This window comes from Oncorhynchus clarkii, chromosome 23 (genome assembly GCF_045791955.1).
Source record: "Oncorhynchus clarkii lewisi isolate Uvic-CL-2024 chromosome 23, UVic_Ocla_1.0, whole genome shotgun sequence".
Taxonomy (NCBI): Eukaryota; Metazoa; Chordata; class Actinopteri; order Salmoniformes; family Salmonidae; genus Oncorhynchus; species Oncorhynchus clarkii.
Genome location: NC_092169.1, coordinates 5,055,763 through 5,076,661, shown reverse-complemented (window position 1 = coordinate 5,076,661; position 20,899 = coordinate 5,055,763). Strand labels below are relative to the sequence as shown.

Here is a 20,899-nt window from a genome sequence, read left to right as displayed (position 1 = left end):
CCTCCAGCCCTCCTGCATCAATTAGCATAATTTGTACCCGATCGGTTGCTGCAGTTCTGTGTCATGGCACTTTAACTTTGCCCACTCAGAGGGCAGTAAGAAATCTCAATCATCACCAATGGGATAAAAAGGCAGGAATTCAGTTGGTGAGGGATTAATATTGCACCATTCCTGTTAGTAGTGACCTTGAAGAGTAGGAATATTACAATAAATAGTTAATGTAAAAATATGTGACTGACGATTTGGTCTTATGTAGCAAAATTTGAAATGGTGTGTTTTTACATTGGATAAAAGTAGAGACTCGGCTAGAAAATTGTATATCATACACTGCAGTTGAGGAACAATGGGAAAGTAATTCTGCTTTGGAAGTTGATAAACTTGTAACCCCACTTTTGAGAAAATGGCTCTTGAATGTTTTGGTACACCTACTGGAGAGCTCTTCTTTGTCTACACCCATTCCGCATGGTTCACACCCTCTTAAGCGTTATCCCCACCCATCTCTTTAAGGATTCACATGTGAGGCCATGTGCTAAACAGAGTGTGTATGGTAGTGTACTAAACAACCAAAGATTTCAAAACTAAAGACTGTTTAATACTACGTCTATCTACATGTCTGTAGACAGTTGTCGCAGGGACATCGTGAACATTCTACTGTCTACGTCAAACTTGTCGTTGTCGTTATGAAAAAGCATAAACACAAAAACAAAATAGCATACCTGGTGTATTTTAACACCAATAAACCCATCAGTTTAAAAATGAATTTACTATGTCAATCTAACAAACCAGTCAACTAAAAGCAACTTTCTAAACAATGTTTAGGTTCGTTTATAGTTTAAGTTAGCGGATTAGCCAGTTCAAATAATGACCATACCATATAGCTGACATCGTCTTAACTCTAGCTCATTTTGATTCATTATTACATTAAAATGAACTCACAAGATCATTACTTTCAAGTTAATGGCGAGCTAATTACAGAAAATATCTTACCGTTCTGAGTGTGACGAAATAAAAGCAGAGCATTCTACCGGAGAATCTTAGAACTTGGACACTATCGTTGGCCTAACGTTATATCCTTATTTGACTTTGGTGCAGGTCATGTTGTTATTCACATTACCCTCTCTGGTAAACACACACTGTATCAACATTTATTTTTCACGTGCACAGGATACAGAAAGTGTAAACGGTACAGTGAAATGGTTACTTGCATTAGTGGAGACTTTTGTTTAGACAGCTAGCTAGCTAAAGATTAAACCATATACCTATCTCATGACGTTACTACCCTGCAGGTAGCTAACGCTATCCAACTAGGTTCAATGTTAGTTAGCTAGCTAACATTAGACTATAACTAGCAATGCAAATGGCTCTGAGAAATGAATAATATTACTACACAGTTTATACATGTAACTTTAGCTAGCTAGCTATCAGTATGCTTTAACTTACAACAAAACAACTTTCTGACAATTAGAAACTTATAATAAAAGTAAAATTTTGCTATCTAGACTCTCTTACCTGTTTACATGGATGAACTCATCTCCCTCTCTGTCACGGAGGCCATGGTTGCCCTTAGTTTGAAGATGTAATCCGGAGACATGTTTTATACAACAGCCTGTCTGTTCTCTTTTCGTCTCCCTCCACACATTTGCAATCAAATGCCAGAATTGTCTTTACTATCATACTCTGCTTCCACCGGACGTTCCACTGATTTCAAAACTCGGTCTTCCAGAAAGTGGAGAATAGAAGTGGGATGCCCCGGTGCACAACTGAGCAAGAGGACAAGTACATTAGAATGTCTAGTTTGAGAAACAGACACCTCACAAGTCCTCAACTAGCAGCTTCATTCATTACTACCCACAAAACACCAGTCTCAATGTCAACAGTGAAGAGGCGACTCCAGGATGCTGGCCTTCTAGGCAGAGTTGCAAAGCCAAAGCCATGTCTCAGACTAGCCAATATAAAGAAAAGTTTAAGATGGGCAAAAGAACACTGGACAGAGGATGATTGAAAAAAGTGTTATGGACAGACAAATCTAAGTTTGAGGTGTTCGGATCACAAAGAAGAACATTTGTGAGATGCAGAAAAAAGGAGGAGCGCTTGATACCATTTCTCAAGCATGGTGGAAGCAATGTGATGGTGTGGGGGTGGTAAAGTGGGAGATTTGTACAGGGTAAAAGGGACCTTGAAGAAGGAAGGCTGTCACTCCATTTTGCAACGCCATGCCATACCCTGGCTTAATTAGAGCCAATTTCCTCCTACAACAGGACAATGACCCAAAGCACAGCTCCAAACTATGCAATAACTATTTAGGGAAGAAGCAGTCAGCTGGTATTCGATCTATAATGGAGTGGCAAGCACAGTCACCGGATCTCAACCCTATTGAGCTGTTGTGGGAGCAGCTTGACTGTATGGTACGTAAGAAGTGCCCATCAAGCCAATCCAACTCGTGGGAGGTGCTTCAGGAAGCATAGGGTGAAATCTCTTCAGATTACCTCAACAAAATTGAAACTAGAATGCCAAAGGTCTGCAAGGCTGTAATTGCTGCAAATGGCGAATTCTTTGACGAAAGCAAAGTTTTAAGGACACTATTATTATTTCAATTCAAAATCATTATTTATAACCTCAACGTCTTGACTATATTTCCTATTCATTTTGCAACTCATTTCATGTATGTTTTCATGGAATCAAGGACATTTCTAAGTGACCCCAAACTTTTGAATGTTAGTGTATGCCAGTAAAAAGTATGGGTTAAATCTGGTGAAAAATATCATTTGAATTGTTGACAACACACTATATTAATAACAAATTGGTTAAACCACATTTCATGACCCATGTGGTCAATTAATCAATATTCAGATGAAAAGAGGCCTATAAAATAATGCCTATAATAGTAAAAAAAAAAAAACATCACTGTCATGTATTGTCTGAAAATGTAGAAACATGGTGGAAGAACCTCAATCATTTGAAAGTTAACTTTTTATGGCTGCATGGGCAGTATTGAGTAGCTTGGATGAAAAGGTGCCCATTGTAAACGGCCAGCTCCTCAGTCTCAGTTGCTAATATATGCTAATATATTATTATTAGTATTTGATAGAAAACACTCTAAAGTTTCCAAAACTGTCAAAATATTGTCTGTGAGTATAACAGAACTGATATTGCAGGCGAAACCCTGAGGAAAATCAAAACAGGAAGTGGCTTCTATTTTGAAAACTCCATGTTCCATAGCCTCCCTTTGCTGGATTTAAAGGGATATGAACCAGATTCCTTTTCCAATCGCTTCCTCAAGGTGTCAACAGTCTTCAGACATAGTTTCAGGCTTATTTTGAAAAATTTGCCAGAACGATAACATCGCGTCAAGTGGTCACATGAGTTTTGCTCGCGCAACAGCGTTCGGATAGGTATTGCTTTTCCCTCCTACTGTGAAGGACATTTGCGGTTGATATATTATCGATTATATATTTTAAAAACAACCTGAGGATTGATTATAAAAAACATTTGACATGTTTCTGTGGACATTATTGAAACTATTTGGAATTTTCGTCTGCGTTGTCGTGACCACTCTTTCCTGTGGATTTCTGAACATAACGCGCCAAACAAACTGAGGTATTTTGGATATAAAAATTATCTTTATGGAACAAAAGGAACATTTGTTGTGTAACTGGGAGTCTCGTGAGTGAAAACATCCAAAGATCATCAAAGGTAAACGATTAATTTGATTGCTTTTCTGATTTGTGACCAAGCTACCTAATGCTAAGTGTACTTAATGTTTTGTCGTGCGATCAATAAACTTACACAAACGCTTGGATTGCTTTCGCTGTAAAGCATCATTTCAAAATCTGACACAACAGGTGGATTAACAAAAGGCTTCTGATTTGATGTTTGGACATACCACATTTGCATAATATGTTACAATTTGAAATCAGTTCTCATTTAACAATACTTACCTACCTGTAAAAGCTGTTGAAGCAGACCCAAAGTCATTTTTGTAATATTGTTGAGATCTATTCTATTATGGCATTGCTGGTATGACCCTCTTTTGATCAAGAGGAATTCTTTTTTTTATACTGGAAGTTCTTATTTAAGTCGCTAGTAATAGGAATTTAAGGTTGAAATCATGTTTTTCAAGAATAGACAAAGTAATTTTTTTCTACAGTCATATAAAATATAAAATACATGTCAAAATGACCTGACTGACAGAGTTTATCTTGTGTTTTCAGCCTGATAACCTACAGAAGACATGGCTGCGGGAATTCTACCAGGTACGTTGAACCTATCCTCTTCATATTGACACAGTGCTGAATACAGACATGTACAACTCTTCTCTAGGCCCATCTGCTCTTTGCATTTCTAGCACTCTATCGTAGTCATGTGGCTGTGTTTGACTCATTGAGTGATAGTTGCTTTGAGGAGAAAAGAGCACAGGCTGTGTCATATCTTACCTTTGATCTACATAGGAACATCTGAAAAACCACAACTTTTTCCACTCTAGCAGGGGAAGTCAATTCAGATAGATAGATAGACAGGCAGACAGCTGTTGCACCAGCCTGGTCTCATAGACTATACGTAACATAGTATAAGTCAATTCGGGGCACGCAAATTAGTATGATATGTTATGGTTGGTATGGTTACATAAGACCGATGGTTACTTAAGGCAAAAAACAAAAGTAGGGTGGTCAGTCGTGGTGGATGGGAACCCAAAGGTTGCAAGTTGGAATCTCACCATGGGCAACTTTAGCATTTCAGCTAATTAGCAACTTTTCAACAACTTACAACTTTTTAGCTACTTTGCAACTACTTAGCATGTTAGGTAATCCTTCTCCTAACCCGAACCTTAACACTTTTAGCTACCGTAACCCTAACCCCTAGCCTAGTTAACATTACCCAACTAGCTAATGTTAGCCACCTAGCTAGTTACCATACAAAACTTAACATATACTAAATGGAATGTCTTGGATTTACATTTTTCTCGTATATTTTCTTTACATATTTTCCTCACCAGCACCATTCCAGCAACTGTAGCAGATGCGTAACCAAGCGAATGCAGTACAGCTCAGCTTGATCTGGCTTAATTTGGCTCAGTAGTGTGAAGAGGGTACTCCTGTTCTGTATTCCATTAGGAAGATGGACCATTGCCTTATATGCCAATAAGAGTAGCATGAGCTTAGTTGTCAAGTGTGTATTAGAATGATGCATGTTTGTGCCTACTGGTTATGTGCCAAGCCAAGGTTGTGGAAGCACAGAGAGCAGCTACAGGTCAGCTGTTTAATGGTAAGAGGATTAGACCTAGGCTTAATTCAGGTTAACTGCACACACACACTCACAAACTACACTGCATTACACCAAATACCTTGCCATGTAACTTACAGTAGTACGCCACAGGTTAATGTCTTGGAACAGTGCACTTCAAGGTGTGCGATTTCTCCCTTAGCACTGTGTTTAAACTTAGACACAGCTTGGCTGTAGTATCACTATGACCGACACATCGGAGAAGTCATGGTGGCGATGAGTGAGTAGAGATGGTGTACTCTACAGTGGTGTGCAGTGAGGGGTGACTCTGACTAGAAAGGGAGGGCTTCAGTCGGCCCATGTCTCTCCTAGCTTGTGGAACGGAATCACTGCGGTAGCAAGTGGCAGTGAGCGAGTAGAGATGGTATCCATGCGCAGTGGTGTGCAGTGCGCGTATCCAATGAGTGATTCAGTGGGCTCGCGTCTCTCTTGATCTCCTATCTGGTGGAAGTAAGGGATTAGAGGCTGCATGCTGCCTCTCCTTATCGTCCCTGGTCGCCATCTGGCCATGGTGTGTGTGATAGTTATGTCTCTGGGCTGCTGAGGGCCCTGCTGCTGCCTCGCATCTATGGATACATACGCAGTCACACACAGCCAGAGAGAAACGTTGATAGTGCTACCCGTACGATCACTGAGTCATGAGACGCTGATACACACGTTCACAGACAACCGTAGAAACGCGTTGATAATGATATGCATCCATTCGCACAGAGCCATAGAGACGTGGATACAAGCACAGCCGTAGACACAAGGATAAGCACACAGTCACATTCACAGTGAGAGATGTGGATTTACACAGAGCCAGAAAGACCAGGATATATATATATATATATATATATAGTTACACATGCAGACAAACAGCCCGAGAGAGACACTGATACACGTGGAAGGTTAGACGTCACACACCGTATACATGTTTTATACAGGAAACCTGTGTGTAATGGCTGGCGATGCATTTTTATCAGCCTTTTTGAAATCCTTTTAGAACACGCGAGCATAGATGGTCTGCCATCGGATCAGCCTCATTTTAAAATTATTATTATTATTTTTTAAATACACTGTTGCCTGCTTTAAACAGGTGTTTGTGCTGACAGAAGTATTTTCTACCTAATGCTTTCTGTAGTCATCATTCAAGTCACCTGTTCTTTGATTTAAACTGAGTAGGTCAAAAAAAGAGGTTACTGTATGGCTTATTTAAGACTTAGGTAAATTAACTTTTTGTTGGTTCAACACACATATATACAGTGGGGCAAAAAAGTATTTAGTCAACCACCAATTGTGCAAGTTCTCTCACTTAAAAAGATGAGAGAGGCCTGTAATTTTCATTATAGGTACACTTCAACTATGACAGACAAAATTAGAAGAAGAAAAATACAGAAAATCACATTGTAGGATTTTTAATACATTTATTTGTAAATTATGGTGGAAAATAAGTATTTGGTCAATAACAAAAGTTTATCTCAATACTTTGTTATATACCCTTTGTTGGCAATGACAGAGGTCAAATGTTTTCTGTAAGTCTTCACACACTGTTGCTGGTATTTTGGCCCCTTCCTCCATGCAGATCTCCTCTAGAGCAGTGATGTTTTGGGGCTGTTGCTGGGCAACACGAACTTTCAACTCCCTCCAAAGATTTTCTATGGGGTTGAGATCTGGAGACTGTCTAGGCCACTCCAGGACCTTGAAATGCTTCTTACGAAGCCACTCCTTCGTTGCCCGGGCGGTGTGTTTGGGATCATTGTCATGCTGAAAGACCCAGCCACGTTTCATCTTCAATGCCCTTGCTGATGGAAGGAGGTTTTCACTCAAAATCTCACGATACATGGCCCCATTCATTCTTTCCTTTACACGGATCAGTCGTCCTGGTCCCTTTGCAGAAAAACAGCACAAAGCACGATGTTTCCACCCCCATGCTTCACAGTAGGTATGGTGTTCTTTGGATGCAACTCAGCATTCATTGGAGGACAAACACGACGAGTTGAGTTTTTACCAAAAAGTTATATTTTGGTTTCATCTGACCATATGACATTCTCCCAATCTTCTTCTGGATCATCCAAATAGTCTCTAGCAAACTTCAGACGGGCCTGGACATGTACTGGCTTAAGCAGGGGGACACGTCTGGCACTGCAGGATTTGAGTCCCTGGCGGCGTAGTGTGTTGCTGATGATAGGCTTTGTTACTTTGGTCCCAGCTTTCTGCAGGTCATTCACTAGGTCCCCCGTGTGGTTCTGGGATTTTTTTTCTCTCACGGTTCTTGTGATCATTTTGACCCCACGGGGTGAGATCTTGCGTGGAGCCCCAGATCGAGGGAGATTATCAGTGGTCTTGTATGTCTTCCATTTCCTAATAATTGCTCCCACAGTTGATTTCTTCGTACCAAGCTGCTTACCTATTGCAGATTCAGTCTTCCCAGGCTGGTGCAGGTCTACAATTTTGTTTCTGGTGTCCTTTGACAGCTCTTTGGTCTTGGCCATAGTGGAGTTTGGAGTGTGACTGTTTGAGGTTGTGGACAGGTGTCTTTTTATACTGATAACAATTTCAAACATGTGCCATTAATACAGGTAACAAGTGGAGGACAGAGGAGCCTCTTAAAGAAGAAGTTACAGGTCTGTGAGAGCCAGAAATCTTGCTTGTTTGTAGTTGACCAAATACTTATTTTCCACCATAATTAGCAAATAAATTCATTAAAAATCCTACAATGTGATTTTCTGGATTTTTTTCCCTCATTTTGCCTGTCATAGTTGAAGTGTACCTATGATTTCATCTTTTTAAGTGGGAGAACTTGTACAATTGAACACTCTTTGACAGTCAACACATTTTCGTTTTACTTTCAGATGCACAAAAACACAGCCAAAATCAAATGTGAAAATTTGCACATTGTTCTCAATTTGCATATTATTTTCTTTACTATTTTTCGCGGTTTGGTTTCGAAGTGACTCAAATGCACATGAGCTCAAGATGATCACAAACACAGAATTTCCTATTGGTCTCTCCCCTTCATACATTAGATATAGTAGTCGAGAAGTCATGGAGTCAGCTGGGTTCTTCATTTGCGCCTTAGTTTGTCAGTTGTTCACCATGCTCTCGCTGTGTGCGATTATGACAGTGAATTAACCCTGAGGCATGCGTGGACAGGTTGATTGCCTCAGGATTTAAGTGTTTTTCTGTGTGTGTTTTTCTCTGTGTGTGTGTGTGGGGGGTGTCTTGTGTGTGTGTCTGTGCGTGAGAGAGTGAGAGAAAGGAAGAATGAATGAGATAGAAAGAGGTGTGCCCCTGCTGTGTGAGCTAGGCAGGCCTGCAGGCTCATGCCAGCTATGTGGTGTGCTGCTGGGTGACGTCATGGAAAGCAGCACCATACTGTGTACTCCTAGGGCAACTGGGACAGAACAGCACCAGTGTATGCTAGAGCTCATAGTGTAGCGTTGCAAGGCTCACGACTATGTTAGCCTGCCCCTACTCACACGGCTCTCTAAGTTACTTATATATCAGCTTAGCACACATATTGTAATCTCTCTCATTCACACACACTATCAACAGATGAGAGAAGACCGGTGTCGGTTGTAAGGAAGTTTGTGTGGTAAGGAATAGATGATGCAAGCAATTTTTGAATTGCAGCATCAATATCATCAACAAGTGATCTTTGCCCCGTTGGTATACATTCTTTAAAACAGTTGACTTTGTGGTTGGAAGTGGTACAGTTTAGACAGTGGGTCAAAAAGAGTTCATATTGAGAAATAGTCCAATGTCTCACTATACTTGATAGTGTTGGAATGCAACTCGCACTGCAACAAACCACATCTGGAATGACTATTTTGTTCAGATTGCTTATGTTTTTATGGAGGGTAGTTTGAAGGTCCTTGTGAAATCGGGCCATCAGATACAGAAAGGTGGCAACGGCAACATCCTGAACAAAGCTGTTTAACTGCTTTTTCGGTTGTTACAATCGAAAGGACATCCTGCAAGTTTGCCCTGCTGTGTCTGTGGGTGTGTGTGTGTGGGTGTGTGTGTGTGTGTCCCACTCAAGGAACTAGCTTACTGTTGATACAAGCCCTTGCTTCAGGGTGTTCCTCGAAAGGCAGCTTCAGGAAATAAAATGTGGTCTTTGGACAACGCTTGATTAGTATCAGAGACATACATTCTGTTCAAACACTCCCAAAGCAGGCATGCGGTCACACTCCCTGCCTGCAGATGAGACCAGAGTATACAAATGACAAGTGTATACCATCATGCAAGGCTAGGCATTAATAATTGTAATAATATGAAGGATTTAATAATGTGTGTTACTGTTTGTTCAGTAAGCGTGGATCTGATGGGCATCCAGGCAGATTTCACTAGTCCACTGGGCTGGCACACAGCAGAGTGGCACCGACTGACTGGAGTAATCTTCAGGCAAAGCAGGGCATTTGCCTGCTCCACATGTGCAATGAAGTGAAATGGTATCCCGGCACTAGAGTGCAGTATAAACAATGCTTTGAATTGCGTTATGCTGAGTTGATTGATCCCTCAATCTATTTGCATTGGAAACCTTACCCGGCTGTCACGGGCCACTGGCATCACAGGATACTCCCGGGCTCATCCAAACACGTGACTTGTTAGATCTATTAAATAGGAGTTATTTCTAGGGTAATTAGTACATGGCTAATTTATTCTAAGTTATAACAATATAATTAATACTTCAACATAATGTGTTTCTTCTGATTTACTGTGTGTGTGTGTGTGTGTGTGTGTGCACTTTCTCACATGTGAGGGGAGAGTGACTCAAAATGTATTAAAAGACTCTCTGTCTGTGAGCGATTGTGAGTGTGAGTTGTAGATAGAATCAGTGTTGTAAAGACTGTTGATTGAATGTACAGCAACAGGTGGACAGAGTTCAGTGTCTAGGAAAGACTTCTCATCACATCACGTGCCCGTTCAGAAGCCCATTTTATCCCCCCTCCGCACACTGTGTCACACTCTCCAGCCACGTTATTTTCCCCCTCCTAATCAGTACCATGAAGTAGTACTCAGCCTCCCTAGATTACAACCCATCAAAGGCCCACTGTGAGAAGATCCAGATAAAAGTGGGCTTTTTTTTGTTGCCATATGCATCGTGAGTCTTTAAAAAACATCTGGCATGGAATTCACTTGTAAAAACATTCAATGGTGTGTGTGTCTTGTGCCATAATTGATAGGATACACACTACATGACAAAAGTATGTGGACACCTGCTAGTCGTACATCCCCTTTGCTACTATAACAGTGAAGACACTTGCCAGTCGGTCAGCGCATGCTAGGAGTACATGTCCTGGTAATCCGTCTGGGACTGCGACTTTGTGAATGTTGACCTGTTTAAAGGTCTTGCGTTGGCTGCGGAAAGCGTGATTACGCAGTTTCCCCAGAACAGCTGGTGCTTTAATGCATGTTTCAGTGTTTTATGCCTCGAAGCGAGCATGGAAGTAGTTTAGCTCGTCTGGTAGGCTTGTGTCACTGGGCAGCTCTCGGCTGTGCTTCCCTTTGAGGTCTGTAATGGTTTGCAAGCTCTGCCACATCCGACGAGCGTCAGAGCCGGTGTAGTACGATTCAATCTTAGTCCTGTATTGACGCTTTGCCTGTTTGATGGTTCATCGGAGGGCATAGCGGGATTTCTTATAAGCTTCCGTGTTAGTCCCTCTCCTTGAAAGCGCATCTCTAGCCTTTAACTCAGTGCAGATGATGCCTGTAATCCATGGCTTCTGGTTGGGGTATGTACGTGCAGTCACTGTGGGGGTGACGTCATCGATGCACTTATTGATGAAGCCAATGACTGATCTGGTGTACTCCTCAATGCCATCGGAGGAATCCCGGAACATATTCCAGTCTGTGCTAGCAAAACAGTCCTGTAGCTTAGCATCTGCTGCAACTGACCACATTTTTATTGATCTAGTCACTGGTGTGTTCTGCTTTAATTTTTGCTTGTAAGCAGGAATCAGGAGGTTAGAATTGTGGTCAGATTTACCAAATGGAGGGCGAGAGAGAACTTTGTACGCATCTCTGTGTGTGGAGTGAAGATGGTCTAGAGATTTTTTTCCCTCTGGTTGCACATTTAACATGCTGATAGAAATGTGGTAAAATGGATTTAAGTTACCCTGCATTAAAGTCCCCGGCCACTAGGAGCGCCGCCTCTGCCTGAGCGTTTTCCTGTTTGCTTAGGGTGGAATACAGCTCATTGAGTGCGGTCTTAGTGCCAGCATCAGTCTGTGGTGGTATGTTGACAGCTACGAAAAATACAGATGAAAACACCCTAGGTAGATAGTGTGGTCTACAGCTTATCATGAGATAAGTGTGTAATTGCACTTCTGATGTCTAGCAACATTATGTACAAAATAAGTTACAAACAACGCAAAGAAGCGAACAAAGAAACCACAATTGGATAAGGACACGTAAAACATCAGCCTTATGCAGAACCCAGGCTCCTGTGGCGACACACATTGGACAATTTGGTCTGATAGCAGCCAAGTTAGGCTATCTGTGGACGTGGTGTGTTTGAAACGTTGAGCCAGTGTTCACTTAAGTTATACCCTTTTTACACTGCTAAGCCAAAACTGTGCCAAGCCACTGAGCCAAGCTGTACTGGGCTTGCAAAGAAAATATCAGACCCAATAAACGGCGCTTCGTTCAACCCCGTAGTGTGAATCGGCGTGAGCTTAGATGTAGGCACTGGTGTGGATTTGGACTGGTGGAGGTCAATGATGTGTGTTGTGTTCCAGTTAGGTATTGGTCGAAATGTAAAATGTTTCCAAACTGAGAACCAGAATTATGGGCTAAAGCCTAATGATTATTTTATATTGTGCTCAATGGTAATGGCATATATGACATTGTTTGGCCGTCAAAGAAATCCAGTGCTTTCCGTGGTTTGCAATTTTAGATGATGGTGATATGTTATTGCCATTATTAAGGGAACCTCCGAGGAATCAGGATGGAGGGGGAGAGAGGACGACTGGACGCACCCATTTGACAAACAAGATGGATAGATTATCCCCGTTTTGGTACCTGTGTCCATCACCACTGTGTGGTCTAAAGGCATCACCATATAGCAACTGTCTCGCTACCAAGGGAGTTCCTTGCATCTGATCGATCTTTACTGCTCTTAAAGGGATGGTTCACCCAAATTACATATTAGTTTCCTCACCCTGTAAGCAGTCTATGGACAAGGTATGCAATCCATGATTTGGTTTAGTTTCCCTGGCATTGTTTCAACATGCTAACATTTTAGCATTTGGCACAAATCCTGTTCAAATCATGGGACCAATATTTGAATTTTTCACGCACCATGTTTAATAGTCTATAATTGACTTAGTTGAGCTTCAAAATACATTTTAAGTACTTTTGGATGACTTGGACATGATGTGCGAAAAAGTGCTAATATCAGTCCCCATGACTCGAATGGGATTTGTGCCACAAAAGCCAAAACATTAGCATGGGGAAACCGTACCAGGGGAACTTAACCTAAAGCATTAATTGCTGTCATACCTTTTTCCATAGACTGCTTGCAGAGTAAACCAATGTATAATTTTGTAATTTGGAGGAACTATCCCTTTAAGGCTGACCAGACTGTACACAAAGTGTGTTTTATTGCCCTCATATTGAAAATCAATCTGTCAACTATAACTCTTAGTCTGAAATCAAAATGAACCGATAGAGTAAAAAGTGCTGCTGAGGGTTGTTTGGTTGGCCTTCAGAAAGATGGAGGAAACTTGAATAGTTGTTCTTGTTTGACCTTTTCTATCAATAGCATTTCTGATTAAAGTAGTAGGATTAAATTAGTCTTCAGGATTATGAGTCTGCATGGGAATCGAGAGCTGGAGTTACACTGCCTGGAAAAACAAACAGAAAACCCACACTTGGACAGATGCAAAACACAAAATACACACAGTCTTGCATTCTCCCTCTCACATGCCCACAGGCTCACACACAATGTAACTTCTAGCTAAAGCTCCTTGAGAGTCTGACCTTTTCAGTGGGAGCTGATAGGTCCACTAATCTTTCTAAGTTTGAGAATCCTGGTTCTTAGGGGCCCAGTCTCTGGGTCATCCAGCTAAGTGACAAGCCATAGGTGGATGGAAAATCCATAGTGTTATTGCCATACATTACTTTTATTAGATTTTGCATTTAGTGAGAATAATGCAGGCGGGGGAGTGAAGTAGGGCCCAGAGTAGGCCTCCAGGCCTGGAGCTGTCCCAGGCTTAACGCTGTCCCAGGCCACACATCCTGGGTGACGGTGATCTATGGCCTGCCCACCATCCATAGCTCGACCCTGTGAGTGCCTCTGAGCACTGTAATTCACTCAGCAATGGATTTTCCGTTACGGGTCAGCACCCCTGAACACTCTGGGCTTGGTGGCAGTGCACTCACAAACACCTCTTAGTGTTAGGGGAGGGGGAGGGGAGGGGGGGGGGGGGGGGCACGGGAGAGGTCATGTGACTGGAGTGGAAATGACTGTGTAACGTCTCTCCCTCTGCTCTGAGTGCTCTCCTTCTCTGACCAGGTATTTGTTAGCCTGATCCCAGATCTGTTTGTGCTGTTTACCAATGACTATAGATATTGCCGAGACGACCCCAACAGATCCGGGACAAGGCGTTTGTGTAGCGCAGTGTAGATCGCCAACATCTCTTCGTTCATGTACCTTATATTTTATGACAGGGCTATGTTCTGGAACATGTATTTTCTGTAGTGTTTCCTGTATTCTGACATAACATTTCCCAATGGCGAGAGACTCGTTATTGATCTAGTGAGACGTCTAAAACTCCCGACGTTGTCTGTCACACCCTGCACACAGACACATCTGTCTGATACTCTACTGTACAGTAGCTGGGATGATTTTTCCCTGTTGGCTGTAATGTATCTTGGCCTCTGCTAGTTGTTTGTCCCCCAGTCTTGGGTGTTACCCAGCTTCTGTCAAACTCCAAAACCACCAGACCTTATTATAGGGTTCCTATGTGCTGTAAATGGGTGCTTTTGGGTTTTTTGGTTAGGCTTGTTGCCTGGTTGTGACTTTAAAATCCCTTAATTCAGCTATTTGTGGAGATCTGACTCTGTAGAATGTTTAGAGAACAGTGTTCTCTTGAGGAAGGCAGTATCATTTCTGTTCGCAAACTTAAGTTCAGAATGATAGATCATTTGGGTGGGAAGTTCCTTGTGTTGTAAATGATTATCAAATCCAAGTTTATTTGTCACGTGAGTCGAATACCTTACAGTGAAATGCTTACTTAACAGGCTTTAACCAATAGTGCATGAAATGATCTTTTTCATACTGAAACCATCACGTAGTGGATCTAGACAGTTGTTAACTCCATGCCTTGTTCTCTTCTTTGCAGACGGTTCAATCACACAGGCCCCACTTCATCGCAGTGCACTGTCAAGAGGTGGGTGGGAAGAACTACGAAGCGTCCATGTCACACGTGGATTGTTTTGTCAAGTAAGTGTCCTCGCAACCTCAACACTCAATGGTCCCACTTCAAATTGCCCTTCACTGAAGAGGTGCAGCCAACTCTAGTGTTCATACCCCATAATCATCACTAAAGTTGGCTATTTTTCTGTCAAGGAAACACCCACTACCTTGGTCCACTGGAAAACTATGTCCAAAAACTCTGTGAAAATGAGTGAACAACTCCACCTTCTGGTGACATACCTTATTTGGTTTAATTTTTGGTGGTTCTTTAAAAACAAACATTTTTTAAGGTCAGAAGGTTATGAATTTAATATAATTAAACGGATGTACTAGAATACCATTAGCTTATTTGCATGGCCTGTTTATGTAGTCTATCTTGTTTATTCATAGGATGGAATAACAAAGTTTTATGTCAATGGGGATTTGGAAAGATTCTTTTGATGAATCTTTTTTCAACCAATTTAGGGTGTCCAGGTGTACACTGCATCTCAATGCTAGAGGTGTCACTACAGACCCTGGTTCGATTCCAGGCTGTATCACAACTTGCTGTGATTGGGAGTCCCATATGGTGGTGCAGCGTCCAGCGTCGTTAGAGTTTGGCCAGGTAGCCGGTCATGGTAAATAAGAATTTGGTCATGGTAAATTTGGTCATGGTAAATAAGAATTTGGTCATGGTAAATAAGAATTTGGTCATGGTAAATAAGAATTTGGTCATGGTAAATAAGAATTTGGTCATGGTAAATAAGAATTTGGTCATGGTAAATTTGGTCATGGTAAATAAGAATTTGGTCATGGTAAATTTGGTCATGGTAAATAAGAATTTGGTCATGGTAAATTTGGTCATGGTAAATAAGAATTTGGTCATGGTAAATTTGGTCATGGTAAATAAGAATTTGGTCATGGTAAATTTGGTCATGGTAAATAAGAATTTGGTCATGGTAAATTTGGTCATGGTAAATTTGGTCATGGTAAATAAGAATTTGTTCCTAACTGGCTTGCCTGGTTAAATAAAAACATCTTTAAAATAAGACTGTCTGAGGCCTCAACAGATTTAGCAGAATATCCCAATACTCTCAAAATATCCTCTTCCTCATCTCTTCTCCCTCAAAGGGATAGTGTGAGATTTTGTCAATTAAGCCCTGCCCAGAGTCAGAGGAAGTCATGGACACCATTTGTATTTCTCTGCGTGCCGTTTGAAGGAAGTTGAAGGTAGTTTCGTGAGCCATTGCTAACTAGTGTTAGCGCAATGACTGGAAGTCTACCGGAAACAACGAACACGAAATAACTACATTTTCATATTGTGACGTGTGTCCTCTGTCTTCTAGAGAGCTGCTGTCCAGTGATGCCATGAAGGAGTACAACAGAGTCCGTGTCTACCTCGACGAGAACTACAAATCCCAGGAGCATTTCACAGTAAGTGCGGCTGGTCCATTTGCCCTTGCTAAGTGGTCCTCTTCCTTTCAGTCTCAGGAAAGCTTTGTTTACTGCACACAGTCTTGACTCGCTACAGAGGTGCTGTATTCTCCTGGGTGTTGCACAGCAGCCATTTCCATCAGAACGCTCTACACACATCGGTGACATTTAGTTAAGATGGCAGAGGAAAGATGGAAGCTGAAGCTGGGGAAGCTCAGATGGTAGTAAGACATGAATTAGGAAATTCAATCAAGTAATTATTTGAGGGACTTCAACCCTCAGACTCATTTTCCTCAGCTTTGTGGACCCCAGTATTTTATTAGAATGCGCAATAATGGTAGACCGCCACAAGGCGGTGCTAGATGGTATGGAATGTCTTGTGGATCTGCAAACCAGCTGCAACTTTTCAAGTGTTATCAAATTGTGTTTGTCACATGCTTCGTAAACAGGTGTAGGCTTACTTACGGGCCCTTCCCAACAGTTCAGAGAGAAAAATATTCAGAAAAATTGTAACACAAGGAGTGAGTAACAATAACTTGGCTACATACACAGGGTACCAGTACCGAGTCAATGTACACAGGGGTACGAAGTAATTGAGGTAGATATGTACATATAGGTCGGGATAAAGTGACTAGGCAACAGGGTGGATAGTAAACAGTAGCAGCAGCGTATGTGATGAGTCAGAGTTAGTGCAAAAGGGGTCAAAATGCAGATTGTCCATGCAGCTATTTGGTTCACTATTTAGCAGTCTTAGCTTGGGGGTAGAAGCTGTTCGGGGTCTTTTTGGTACCAGACTTGATGCATCGGTAGCAGAGAGAACAGTCTATGACTTGGGTGGCTGGAGTCTGACACTGCCTGCCATAGAGGTCCTGGATGGCAGGGAACCTCGGGCCCCAGTGATGTAATTATCACAAAGATGTGCAACGCTTGGGCCAAATTGTTGCTCGGTTAATTTTGTGGCCTGTTCCCTCTATAGATTATGCGCAACTACACGTCAGTTGCATTGCATGGCCACTAGGTGGAGCCAGATACTCAGTGTTGACGATACCAGTTGAAAGTTTCATCCTGACACCGTGGCCCTTTCCCCCACGTTGGACACACACACATTTAATGCTGCTAACGTTGCACTCCCAACAGTACATTTGGAAGAAGTGAAGTGATGGTTCATTCTCTGGCTCTGGAGCCCATAAAGAGAAGGGAATAGATGTGGTTTAAGGAACCCGCTAACAATCAGTGTGGCCTTGACTGCTGAGCCGTGTCTGTCGTGATTTTCCTTTCTATCCTAGGAGGTATTATTACCACGGTACACTGCTCTCCCTCCCTAACAGCAAACAGTGGTAAATCACACCACCACCACCAGTCAAAAATGCTATTTTCATAAACCTATTATGAACGTATTGGAACCATTTGCCCTATTGCTAAAATAATTAACTGCCATTTCGGTTAGGTGATGATGATTTTATCCACTTGTTTTTGATTTTATTTCTCCCAAGTTTATTTAAGGCTCCGACACGCCAATAGCGTTTGCCGGGTCGAGAGTACTTAGCATTTCTGAACGGAGTGCCGGCTGTAATTTGCGAACCAGGTGCAAAGCAATTTTGAAGGTTGAATCGCATGAAGATGTTGGCAGTCAGACATCCACCAGCGGGTGGTCCTTAAAACACAGCGTGCTGAACGGTCGGCAGACGAACCGAAGATCAACATTCGGTGTGCTGTGTGTGGTCCTTTTTAGACTCTCACACTTATTCAAGATATATGTATGTATGTATGTATGTATGTATGCATGTATACAAACCACAAAATAAATATGTTTATAGATATTCAAATCGGGGCGACGGTAAGGATACAGACTCTCTCCAGTGCGCTTCACACAGGGCTTGCCATTTAGTCCGGATGACATCACTCCTATTTGTTACTCAAACTTCGATTTCTGCTCGTGGGTAATTGTTAGTTGTCCGCTCTGCCTGTCAATTTCCAGATAATGTAAGTGGCAACCCCGGTGTGGCTCCCTGAGCCTACCAGTAATGGCAGCCGGTGTGTGTTTTCCTTCGGGGATATCTATGTGAGTGCGGCAGCGAGCAGGTGTGCTATAATGTAGTGAAAGTGTATGGTAATGACCTGAGGGAGTGTTTACTTGACCTGTCTGTCTCTTTCGGGTACACTGGCTGGATGGCGGTGCCATATGCTTCCCTCTCGCCACAGCCAGCCTCACCATACCTAATGAAGCACACGGCTGAGTGTGTGCGAGCTGTGTCAGTGAGGTGTATCTCTGTTTGGGTCATTTGAGCACACCTCTTAATTTACCAAGAAAGCACTGGCTGATTCTTCTGATTTGTGATGAGACGAATATGTCAACAGGCTAATATGGTCAAAGAGGCGGCTGGTTTTTGAGGGGAGGGTTTTGGTTAGTATGACAGGCTATACTGTAGGACCTAGTAGGACACTGTATAATATAACATTTTTTATTTTTTTCCCCCCTGTGTGATAACCTGGACTAAGATTTATGTCCAATTTAGCACACGGTGGTCCTAACTCCATACCAGAGTAAGTCCGTCAATCAGGCATTGAGGCCGTGTTGGATGCAGACCGACAGTGAGGGATGCAGGCCAGCCTTAACCTCCACATCTTTCCTGTGTGTGTGCTGTGCAGTGATGAGGGGGGGGGGGGGTCTTGAGTGACACATCTTCCTCAGGCCGAGGCCTGGTGTTTTACGGGGCTGTTAAGGTATACAGCAGGTAAAATGTCAATTAGGAAAGCCCGCCCTGATAACTCAACTCCCAATCCACTTGTTCCAGGCCATTAATATTTATCACGGGCCCGGCCCTTTGGGCTGCTGGGGTGTCATGTGGAATGATGTTCACTAATGCCTTGCCTTTATTACCTAGGCTAGCGTTCCTCACAGACTGACTGGGGTGTGTGTGTGTGTGTGTGTGTGTGTGTGTTTCTGTCACAGCACTCACTCTGTTTTTATATGCGTCATCGCAGAATTATGAAAAAAGTATAACAGTATTTACTACAAACACACACACCTTCTGCGTCGAGTCAATGGCTACAAGTGACCTACAAATGAACACACACACACACACCAACACACACAGCCCTCCGTTGTTGCAGAGCATTTTAATGGGAAATTAAAGGCGTCCTTCCCTGCTCTGGTCCACAAGACGGGAGTGAGAGGCCAGAGGATAAATCAGGCTCTTTGCTCTGACAAGAATCGCACTCCGTTCCTGCGCCCGCGTCTGTTCTCAACCCAGCTGTCACATTGGCTTAATCTGTTTAGCTGCTATTTGTGCTGGGTGCCATCTTTTTGACACCTCCTCTGGATGTTTTTGATTGGATTGCCCCTGTGGTGTCCTTTGGTGTGGAGACTAGAGTGTTGTCACCCTGAGAGACACTAGGAGCACTCCCATCAGCTTCCTGTTCCGTCTATCCAGTTAGCTCTGTCTGTGCTGTGTGTGCACGTACATGCAGCTACGTTCTGTATACACACTGAGACCCACATACAGACTCAACGGAAGGTACGCATTCCTAAGCTTTCAAATTAGGAAGTTCAATCTAAGGTTTTTGTTTTCTTCCTATCAAGGTTTCGCCTACTTTGAGACTTTAGTCGGTTCACATGATTATTTCCCAGCTCTTTTCTTTTCAAACCTAATGGTGCCTCCCTGAGTAGCTCAGCTCTGTCTCCGTGGTTGGGATGAGGGAAAAGCTGCTGAGGGCTGGGCCCCATTTAGAGGCATGTCAGAAACTGCCAGCAGCACCCTAGCCTGCTCCAGCTGTGAGACCTTAAAGGTGCAATATGCAGAAATCGCTCCGCCATTTCCTGGTTGCTAAAATTCGAATAGTTTGTCTAATTTCAGTTTATGTGATAAAACAAGTGGTCATTGTGTCGAGAATCATTGTACCACCTAAACCGCTGCAAAATATATTTTCCATAATCAATCATATTGTATTTTCAGCTGTTTTGAAGCTGGTGTTCAAAACCAAAAGTTTTTTTTAAAAAACGGCTAAAACGTAAGAACGGGAATCAAATCAAATCAAATGTATTTATATAGCCCTTCGTACATCAGCTGATATCTCAAAGTGCTGTACAGAAACCCAACCTAAAACCCCAAACAGCAAGCAATGCAGGTGTAGAAGCACGGTGGCTAGGAAAAACTCCCTAGAAAGGCCAAAACCTAGGAAGAAACCTAGAGAGGAACCAGGCTATGTGGGGTGGCCAGTCTTCTTCTGGCTGTGCCGGGTGGAGATTATAACAGAACATGGCCAAGATGTTCAAATGTTCATAAATGACCAGCATGGTCGAATAATAATAAGGCAGAACAGTTGAAACTGGAGCAGCAGCACGGTCAGGTGGACTGGGGACAGCAAGGAGTCATCATGTCAGGTAGTCCTGGGGCATGGTCCTAGGGCTCAGGTCAGTTGAAACTGGAGCAGCAGCATGGCCAGGTGGACTGGGGACAGCAAGGAGTCATCATGTCAGGTAGTCCTGGGGCATGGTCCTAGGGCTCAGGTCCTCCGAGAGAGAGAAAGAAAGAGAGAAGGAGAGAATTAGAGAACGCACACTTAGATTCACACAGGACACCGAATAGGACAGGAGAAGTACTCCAGATATAACAAACTGACCCTAGCCCCTCGACACATAAACTACTGCAGCATAAATACTGGAGGCTGAGACAGGAGGGGTCAGGAGACACTGTGGCCCCATCCGAGGACAACCCCGGACAGGCCAAACAGGAAGGATATAACCCCACCCACTTTGCCAAAGCACAGCCCCCACACCACTAGAGGGATATCTTCAAC

The 20,899-nt window shown here is 42.7% G+C and overlaps 1 protein-coding gene across 2 annotated transcripts in view; it reads left to right on the top strand.

The window, feature by feature from the left end:
• Positions 1 to 20,899, top strand: part of LOC139381922 (inositol polyphosphate-5-phosphatase A-like) — a 181,753-nt gene that overhangs the window by 62,426 nt on the left and 98,428 nt on the right. For both annotated transcript variants that reach the window (XM_071125783.1, XM_071125784.1), the window contains exons 2-4: positions 4,212 to 4,253; positions 14,613 to 14,713; positions 16,012 to 16,099. In XM_071125783.1, coding sequence (XP_070981884.1) covers positions 4,212 to 4,253; positions 14,613 to 14,713; positions 16,012 to 16,099 — 231 coding nt within the window. The remainder of the gene's footprint in view (positions 1 to 4,211; positions 4,254 to 14,612; positions 14,714 to 16,011; positions 16,100 to 20,899) is intronic.